Raw genomic sequence first — 10,502 nt, 5'->3', positions numbered from 1 at the left:
CTTGTGTCTAAATGAAGCATGGCGTTAGTTCCTGCAGGACACGGAGGTCATAGGCTGTACGCCCTGCAGCTGTAATCAGCTGATTGGATCAGAGTTTCAATAATGAGAGACTAGTAGAAAGTATAACAAGCTTTAATCATACAACAAATTAATTTTGGCGTATGACTCCATTATATGATGACGCTCTCCTGAGATGATGAGAAGGCGTCGTCAGTGAAGAATAGGATAGGAAATCCCCCATAGGGAGTTATTCAATCAGGACTCATGACGGTGGTGGTGGTCAGGGGAGGAGGTGGGGCGAAAACAACTGCTTCAGCGATGATGATCAGCAACTGAGAATGACACATGGCACATACACAGCACATAGCAAACAGAGTAAAACATGGACCCTGATATACTACGCTGATTAGGTGATTGGGATCAGCTGGAGAGGAATACCTTGGGCTGATTGTGGTAAACTGTGAATGGGTGAGGAGACAGCATCAGAGAAAGGGGGCGAGCCCAACAATGAATGGGTTATACAACCTCAAAGAAAGGGGGCGTGCACTGTGATATGACGAGAGCTGGGCGTTGGCTGTTAAGTAGTCTTCATTATTGAAAATAGTCCAAGACATCATTTAATCATTCACCAATCACATCCATTTCTCACAACAAGACGGCCCGTTTAAATATGGCTGCCTGCACTGGTCTTACTCTAATGCTGCCTCACACACCGCTGCTGCTGCTGCTGCTGCTGCCAAGCTTGGCCTCCACCACCCCAGCCTCCACCTTTCTAAAGCTTGGCCTCCACCACACCAGCCTCCACCTTTCTAAAGCGTGGCCTCCACCACACCAGCCTCCACCTTTCTAAAGCTTGGCCTCCACCAGCCTCCACCTTTCTAAAGCTTGGCCTCCACCACACCAGCCTCCACCTTTCTAAAGCGTGGCCTCCACCACACCAGCCTCCACCTTTCTAAAGCTTGGCCTCCACCACCCCAGCCTCCACCTTTCTAAAGCATGGCCTCCACCACACCAGCCTCCACCTTTCTAAAGCTTGGCCTCCACCACACCAGCCTCCACCTTTCTAAAGCTTGGCCTCCACCACACCAGCCTCCACCTTTCTAAAGCGTGGCCTCCACCACACCAGCCTCCACCTTTCTAAAGCTTGGCCTCCACCACCCCAGCCTCCACCTTTCTAAAGCATGGCCTCCACCACACCAGCCTCCACCTTTCTAAAGCTTGGCCTCCACCACACCAGCCTCCACCTTTCTAAAGCTTGGCCTCCACCACACCAGCCTCCACCTTTCTAAAGCGTGGCCTCCACCACACCAGCCTCCACCTTTCTAAAGCTTGGCCTCCACCAGCCTCCACCTTTCTAAAGCTTGGCCTCCACCAGCCCAGCCTCCACCTTTCTAAAGCTTGGCCTCCACCACACCAGCCTCCACCTTTCTAAAGCTTGGCCTCCACCACCCCAGCCTCCACCTTTCTAAAGCTTGGCCTCCACCACCCCAGCCTCCACCTTTCTAAAGCTTGGCCTCCACCAGCCTCCACCTTTCTAAAGCTTGGCCTCCACCAGCCTCCACCTTTCTAAAGCTTGGCCTCCACCAGCCTCCACCTTTCTAAAGCGTGGCCTCCACCACCCCAGCCTCCACCTTTCTAAAGCTTGGCCTCCACCACCCCAGCCTCCACCTTTCTAAAGCTTGGCCTCCACCACCCCAGCCTCCACCTTTCTAAAGCTTGGCCTCCACCACCCCAGCCTCCACCTTTCTAAAGCTTGGCCTCCACCACCCCAGCCTCCACCTTTCTAAAGCTTGGCCTCCACCACCCCAGCCTCCACCTTTCTAAAGCGTGGCCTCCACCACCCCAGCCTCCACCTTTCTAAAGCGTGGCCTCCACCACACCAGCCTCCACCTTTCTAAAGCTTGGCCTCCACCACCCCAGCCTCCACCTTTCTAAAGCTTGGCCTCCACCACACCAGCCTCCACCTTTCTAAAGCTTGGCCTCCACCACCCCAGCCTCCACCTTTCTAAAGCTTGGCCTCCACCACCCCAGCCTCCACCTTTCTAAAGCTTGGCCTCCACCACCCCAGCCTCCACCTTTCTAAAGCTTGGTCTCCACCACACTTTACTTTACTTTTACTTTATTGGCATTTAGCAGACGCTTTTATCCAAAGCGACGTACAGAGATTATGTACAGCACAGCAATAAAAACAGATAGAAAAACAGTAAAAAACCAGCCTGCAGACAAAATGTATAGACAGCAGTAATAAAAACAGATTCACAACACAATCAGATGAAACAAAATATAAAAGTGCATACAGTTCAGTGTTTAAAAACAGTGAATAGGTGGTGCATGAAGAGTTCGGTCAGGGGCGAATCAGATGGGATCTAAAAAGATGTGTTTTTAGTTTTTTGCGAAAAGAGGGTGTTTCTGTGGTTCTGATTGCGGGGGGGAGTTCGTTCCACCATTTTGGTGCAAGGTGTGGGAACAGTCGTCACCACACCAGCCTCCACCTTTCTAAAGCTTGGCCTCCACCACACCAGCCTCCACCTTTCTAGTTCATTGTCCGCATGGCTCAAAGATAAAATGTATTCAATGTCTTACTTTGGGCTCACTCTTGTATACCCATGGGGGATTCTGCATTGCGCTCCCTGATTAGCTTAGCTTGCTGCTTTGCTAATCCAGGGAGAATCTTCTGTAAAGAGTGGAGCCATCAGCACCAAACATAACTGTTTTTCCATTTGTTGTGATAAATTGTCAAATCTGCGAGTGTTCCTGACTGTACTCCTTACATACTTACTGCAGACAGTCCAGTCCTGCTGAAGTAGCTTTGTGGCATATAAGCTTGTATAGCCTACAGTATATAGCCTAAATTGTTTTGCCTCATGATCAAATCATTTTAAATCAATAGCATTGGTGAATAAACAACAAGGATAATGTACATAAAGCCGGTCACTGCAAAATAATCTGATTCTTAATAATAAATTTGATAATAATGATAATAACAATTCTTGATTTAGCCTCTTGGGGCTTGCTGTGATGCAATGCAATGACGGGCTCACTGCACATTATGAACAGATTTTGCGTGGGGGGGGGGGGGGGACAATCTTTGCAAAATGAAAGAAAAGAACAATGAAGTGACCCACTTGTAGTTCGACCTGATTCTGGCTCTTGGAGCCCTCGGCACTGTGAAAAACCTATAAAAGTAAGAGAATAGAGTTTGACTATTCTACTACTTGATATTTGAGTTCCCTTATGGAGTAATTTTATCTCTGTGTTTGTAGTTCCTCTCACTGTAGTAGTGCTCCTCATGATGCGGCAATGTGCCGGAGATGTTGCACTGAAGCACAGTCTGGCCGAATGCCTGGAGGACAAGGACTATGAGGAGCTGCTACAGACGGTACAGACAGGTCTTCCCCTCACAGAGAAGCCACAACGCGTTGTTATTGTCGGGGCAGGAATGGCTGGACTGACGGCTGCCAAGTTACTGCAAGATGCAGGCCACAAGGTACATGCAGCACTTCCTCACTTTAAAACTGGTGCTATTTTGGCAGCTCACGTCATTACCTATATTTTGTTAATAAACAAACCAAAAAAATCAAATCAAGATTTTTAATTTGGGAACAAACTGCAACGATAGCATATTTACATGTAGTGTTATTATTAGAAGAAATAGTAGTAGTTGCATTATTAAGAATTGGACTATGCATGGAATTGTTTATGTTAATCCTTGTTTGTATTAGTTGCATTTAGATGGAGAGGAATGTTACATCATTCTGTCACTCCTCCAACATGGTGGTGTGTCCCTGGTAACATCTTAACATGTTAAAATGCCCCACTTTTAAAGTCGAGCTGTGTTCTCACTCCAGGCGTGGTAGTTTCTATCTGACCAAGGAGGCAAAAAAAGAGTGATTGAAACAAATTGGAGTGTGGACGGAAACATCTGGTTACAGCCTGGGCCTTAACACGGTTTTGGTCTATATAGCTAATTTAACCTTTTCATAACAACTGTAGGCGGGTAATTTCTTATATAACTCACCCGTTTGGAGTAAAATAGATGATAGAAAAGGGGGTGATTGACAGGTCGCCTGTCCAGTGATGGCGCAGCTTGCCGATCACGGACCAATAGCAGGCGGAGCTGCGGCTCTGGGAAACCCCCATCTCACGTGAGCTGCGTAAGGACTCAACCCATTCCCTCCCTCTCGGCTGACGAAAAATCAAGATGGCGACGGCCACCGAGTCAACTCAAAGTGGGAGCCCAAAATCAATGGGATAGCTCTGTCCCTATTTTTGGGTAGTAAGTAAGTTACATTGTGACTTACCTGAATGTTGTGCCGTTTGAACAAGGTCACCATATTAGAGGCTGACGGTCGTGTTGGAGGCCGGGTGCACACCTACAGAAATCACCAAGAGGGCTGGTATGCTGACCTGGGGGCTATGAGGATCCCAAGTTATCACCGGTGAGTCAAACCTATCTCAAAGTCATAATCTCTGATATTTTCATATGAATAAACGTCTGTTTTCATTCTCTCCATTTCCAATTGATATTACACAACAATGATCCAATATCCAGTTAGTGGAGGTATAAAGCACTTGCCGACCACCCGCGGAGACACGGGTTCAATTCCCGGCACTGGCACATCCGGGTCGGTCAGATATTCCTACAAAGACACAACTGGCCGTGTCTGCGGGTGGGAAGCCGGCGGGGTATGAGTCCTGCTCGCTGCACTAGCGCCTCCTCTGGTCGGTCGGGGGGTGCCTGTTCGGGGGGAGGGGAACTGAGGGGTATAGCGTGATCCTCCCACGCGCTATGTCCTGCCGGTGAAATTCCTCGCTGTCAGGTGAAAAGAAGCGGCTGGCGATTGCACATGTATCGGAGAAAGTGTGTGCTAGTCTACAACTGTCCCCAGATCGGCAGAGGGGGAGGAGCAACCACCGGGACAGCAGGAATTTGCCAAGTACAATTGGGGAGAAAAATGGGAGAGAAAAATCCATTAAAAAAGAGAGAGAGACAGGAAAGACATGCACGGAGAGAGGAGGATGACATGTGACAAAGGTCCAGGGACATTGGATGTTTACACAGCGACAGACGCCCAGACATGGCTGACGCCGATTAATCAGCTGTATGTGTCGTGTCAGCCCCCTAAGGCTTGTGCCCTATAGCATCCTACAATGAAGCTGATCTTTATGTCCAGCCTGTTGTTAACCTCACACTTTACAGGGTGTCCGGGTAGTGTAGCGGTAGATTCCCAGCAAACCAACATGGTCGCAGGTCCGCGGCCCCCGTGTTACCTCCGGCTTGGTCGGCCATCCAAACAGGCACGATTGGCTGTTTCTGCGCGTGTATGTGTCCTGGTCGCTGCACTGGCGCCTCCTCTGGTCGGTTGGGGCGCCTGTTCAGGGCGGAAGGGAACTGGTGGGAATAGCGTGATCCTTCCACATGCTACGTCCTGCCAGTGAAGCTCCCCGCTGTCAGGTGAAAAGAAGCAGCTGGCAACTGCACATGTGTCGGAGGAAGCATGGTGCTAGTCTATGGCTCTCCCCAGATCGGCAGATCTGTAGAGAAGCAGCGGCCGGAGGAAATTGGCCAAGTACAATTGGTGAGAAAATAGGGGGGAAATCAGAAATAATAATAATAAAAACTTACACTTCATACTTTTTGTCCATAAGCATTCACTTTACCCCCTACACAAATCTTACAATTCGTCCCATGACATAAATGATTAGCCTGAGCCACTTGACAATAAATGGGACGACCCATTTATTGATACCAAAAAGCTAGGCTACACCTTGCACCATTAATTATCCTGTTCAATATCACCTCAACAGTACGCACTTACTGAGGACAAGGGGGAACATTTCTCGTTCACTGTCCCAGCCCAGATGTTTGCAGTCACTAACCTCACTAACCTCTGGCCTCTGGGCACATCACCTCTTGTCTCAACAGCATTGTCCGCTGGTTTGCTAAAGAACTGGGGATCAAGCTAAATAAATTCATCATGGAGGACAGAAACACCTTCTACCTGGTGAACGGGCTGCTGAGGAGGACGTACGCAGTGAAAGCCTTCCCTGACATCCTGAAATACAACCTGCCGGAGAGCGAGAAGGGGCGGTCAGCCGACGAGCTGTTACAGCAGGCTTTGCAGAAGGTTCGAGAAAGAGGGAGGGGTGAAGATGATTGTGTGTGTGTGTGTGTGTGTGTGTGTGTTTGTGTGTGTGTGTGTGTGTGTGTGTGTGTGTGTGTGTGTGTGTGTGTGTGTGTGTATGTGTGTGTGTGTGTGTGTGTGTGTGTGTGTGTGTGTGAGAGAGAGAGAGAGAGAGAGAATTGGAGTGTGGGTATAGTGGTTTGAAAGAATCCATGAACAACCTTTTGACCATTCAAACTGTTCTTGAGCAAGATACTGAACATGTTCATTCAGACACTCTGAAGGTACTGAACCTGTTCATTCATAGAAACTCTGAAGATACTGAACCTGTTCATTCATAGAAACTCTGAAGATACTGAACCTGTTCATTCATAGACACTCTGAAGATACTGAACCTGCTCATTCATAAGACACTCTGAAGATACTGAACCTGTTCATTCATAAGACACTCTGAAGATACTGAACCTGTTCATTCATAAGACACTCTGAAGATACTGAACCTGTTCATTCATAAGACACTCTGAAGATACTGAACCTGTTCATTCATAAGACACTCTGGATAAGAGAATCAGTGCCTAACATCTAAAATGGGTTTAATGGATTAGACCCATAGGCGATTGGAGCTGATGGGTCATTCTGTGTAAACCGAACACCACTGAAAATGAGCTTAATACAAATTATATTTTTTGCAGGTGAAAGATGAAGTGATGGCACATGGATGCTATGCTGCATTGAAAAAATATGACCGCTATTCTGTGAAGGTAAAGCAATGCCTTAATGGATAAGAACCTGCTTTCTATGTCTCTTGTGAAATGTATTTTTCCATTGTATTTTTCACTATACTCCATTATACGTAATAGTGTTCCATTGATGATCAGCATAGTGTAACTTTGACAGTTGCGGATTGGTTGCTTGTAATGTTTTTTAAACTGCATGTTAAAATCTAGACGTAACTTTTATCCTCGGAAATCACAAATGTGACTACAATAGAAAAAGGATCCCCTCGCTGTAGATTGGCCCAGAAGAAACTCAGGCCACAGGCAGGATTTATTTTAGCCGCATAGGAAATTATGAATTGAGGAAAATCTTCTCGCTGCAAAGGAAGTGATTAATCAAAAGTAAAGTGCAAAAATTACTAATTACTTTAGTAGTAACTGCTGAAGTACTTAAATAATGTGCTAAATACAAGTGCCTCCTAAACGAGGAAACCACTCTGTCCAGAGAATGCTGGACTCACCAACGATTGGCAACTCTCTCCACCACTTCTACCCCAGCAGACACTAAGAAGAACACATTTAGTTTACCAACAAGATCACATCACGTTACAATGTAACGTGATGTTACAATGTAACGTGATTTGATGTAACGGTTACATGATTTCCGGCTTTTGAAATCAGTCAAACAAGCGGTCATTGCTATTTGGGGCCACCAATGTACATGGTTTCCTATAGTGCAGCATCATCACGGCTCACCAATTATTATTTATTTATTTATTTTTTTAACTTTGCCATGTTTATTTTATTTTATTTGATCTCAGGCCTTTTCAGTCTGGAAAGTCTTAAAAGGATGGCTTTACCGATAATCAACCCACTTTGTATCATTATAATCTCGGTAATATAAGCACATGGGCAGTGTTTACCTTCTCTCTGTTTTCCTCACGGAGCGCTCCCATTTCCTCCTCTGGCAAAGCGCTCCGTTGTGACGCGCCTTACGTCACAACGGAGCTGCGGTCGGAAGTTCTGCTCGAGGCTCGGAATCTGCTCCGAGGGCGGCTGTTATTGTTTATTTTTCTCTTTTAAGTATGCGCATGGAGAACCACACGCTGAAGAAGCTTGGCTTGGGCCCAAAACGTCCCTTGTGTTGGCATTCAATCTTTAAAACTCGTTTTTTGAATTAGACTTTGTTTTTGGGGATCCAGCACCCAGTTTACATAGCCTGCTACTAAGTAAGGAGTTGAGCGCGTTGATTTTCTACGAATCACATGGAGAGCCTTAACGAGCCTTAATGACTTGCATGGTGGGGGCGGAGTTTCTGCAGGAAAACAGAGAGAGAAGGTAAACACATGCCCATGTGCTTGTAAGATGATGAATGATACAAAGTGGTTATTATCAGTAAAGCCATCCTTTATATAGAAATGTATTTAAGAGCATTCCACTGCACGATGTAGAAAACATTTGTTTTTTCCCCCCACAGGAGTATCTGATAGAAGTAGGTGGTCTGAGTCGAGAGGCGGTGAGGATGATTGGAGACCTGCTGAATGAAAACAGCCTCCTGTACACGGCGCTCTCCGAGATGATCTACGACCAGTCCGACGTCAACGATGATGTCAAGTAAGAGCAAAAATCCCTTGCGGGTGCAGGCGGCGTAAAAATGCCAAAGACAAAAATGGCAGACAACATAGCCAAAAAGTGATTGAAATAAAAACATTGACAGAACTCACCATTTTTAACACACAAGCAAAACAATGGCTGAAACTGAAACAAGCCTGTGAACATTGACTTTTAGTATTGTACTATTTTAGTTTTCTGTCCTTATCTGTTTTGTGTTTTTGCTTTTTGTTTTTGTCTTTATTTTGTTCTGTTTTATATGGTTCGTTTTTAACGTTTTGGTACTGTTTTAATTGTTCTCTTGAACTTTTGTTTTAATAGTAAAGGCCTAACCAGGGACAGGGGTTGCAAATTAGCCTTGGCTAGAAACCTGTATGCATGACATCTGTTTTGTAGGTCATATGAAATAATGTTCAATGCATTTGTCCCTGTTCAATAAACCAAAAAAAAAGAAAAAAAAAGAAAAGAAAAAAAGACATTGCACATCTCTCTGTGCATGTATACAAGAATTGTAATTTGTCTTCTTGTCTTTTAAGTTACGATGAAGTGACCGGCGGCACAGATCTCATCCCCCAAGCGTTTCTCAGCGTCCTCCAATGCACCATCCACCTTCACTCTAAGGTCAAACGCATCAGCCGATCAGAGAGAGGTGTCATCATATCGTATCAGGAGGGCAACCAATCCTCTTTGACCCACCTGGCTGCCGACACTGTCCTGGTGACCACCACAGCCAAGGCGGCCCTCTTCGTCGACTTCCAGCCCCCTCTCTGCGCCCACAAGATGGAGGCCCTGAGATCGGTCCACTATGACAGCTCCACCAAAGTCATCCTCACGTTCAGCAAGAGGTTCTGGGAGAAGGACGGCATCAAAGGAGGGAAGAGCATCACCGACCGGCCCTCCCGTTACATCTACTACCCCAGCCACAGTTTCCCAAAAAACAAGAGCGTAGGCGTGCTCCTGGCTTCCTACACCTGGTCTGATGACGCCCACCTCTTCGAAGGCGCGAGCGACGAAGACCTGAAAGAGCTGGTCCTGAACGATTTGGTGCTGATCCACGGCGAGCAGGTCAGGTCTCTCTGCACAGGGGTTGTGGTGAAGCAGTGGGGCGTGGATCCTTACAGCCTGGGTGCGTTTGCTCTCTTCACTCCCTACCAACACTTGGATTATGCTAAGGAGCTCTTCCAAAGTGAGGGTAGGGTGCACTTTGCTGGCGAACACACGGCCTTACCTCACGCTTGGATCGAGACAGCAATGAAATCCGCAATCAGGGCTGCCAAGAACATCAACAACGTGAAACCTTTGAACACTGACTGGCCTGGAACTCAGGGCAGAGAAGAAGAGCTCTACAGAGGCAGCAATACATTTGTTTGCTCTAATGTGGCTCATCCTCTGGCGAGTGTGTGGCGTAATAGCAGCGTGATCGCTGTGTGATGATGGGTCTGGGGATTGGTGGAATTTTCTTCCTGGAGATGCACTTCTCTTATCGGCCACCAGGAGGAACAAATATCCCCTCAGATATTGTCTATGGCAGGGGTGTCCACATTATTTTGAGTGGGGGCCAGATTAGATCATGTGAAATTACCGGGTGCTGGCCAGCTACTTCTCACCTCATTATGGGTTATGAAAATATATTTAAAAAAAATCACAAACAATTGTACTACAGTCTAAGGATTTTGTTTACCATCTGAACATTAGTTCTGCCTGTGTTGTTCCTACCCAGCAAGCAAAATTACATCATGATAACGTTGTGATGACGTCTTTCAGTGACGTCCAGGACGTGGCCAAATCACAGCCGGTTTGGGGATGATTTAGACGTCACGGGGACGTCAAGCTGACGTCGAAATATGACATTACCATGAATGGGCATGTCCAGTTATTCTGCTATGTACACAGTGTATATTCAGCAGCTTTTTACATAAAGCTATAATTATGTCCAGATTAACAATTTATGCTACATTTTCAAAAAATATAACACTCCCCCGAGAGGGATTTGAACTCGGGATCTACAACTTACCAGCTGCCTATTCTATCACTACACTATCTGTTCACT

General features: G+C 46.5%; 1 protein-coding gene across 1 annotated transcript; it reads left to right on the top strand.

The window, feature by feature from the left end:
- Nucleotides 1-264: 264 nt before the first annotated feature.
- LOC310779441 (L-amino-acid oxidase-like) lies at nt 265-9,883 on the top strand (the record flags this gene model as incomplete). Its single annotated transcript, XM_083639974.1, has 7 exons — nt 265-292; nt 3,264-3,487; nt 4,327-4,439; nt 5,927-6,128; nt 6,818-6,886; nt 8,319-8,455; nt 8,989-9,883. The coding sequence occupies 7 exons, from the start codon at nt 265-267 to the stop codon at nt 9,881-9,883; spliced, it is 1,668 nt and encodes a 555-aa protein (XP_083496100.1).
- Nucleotides 9,884-10,502: the final 619 nt, after the last annotated feature.

The sequence above is a fragment of the Poromitra crassiceps genome, assembly GCF_964638095.1.
Source record: "Poromitra crassiceps genome assembly, chromosome: 7".
Classification (NCBI taxonomy): Eukaryota; Metazoa; Chordata; class Actinopteri; order Beryciformes; family Melamphaidae; genus Poromitra; species Poromitra crassiceps.
This window is presented reverse-complemented; position numbering and strand designations above follow the sequence as displayed.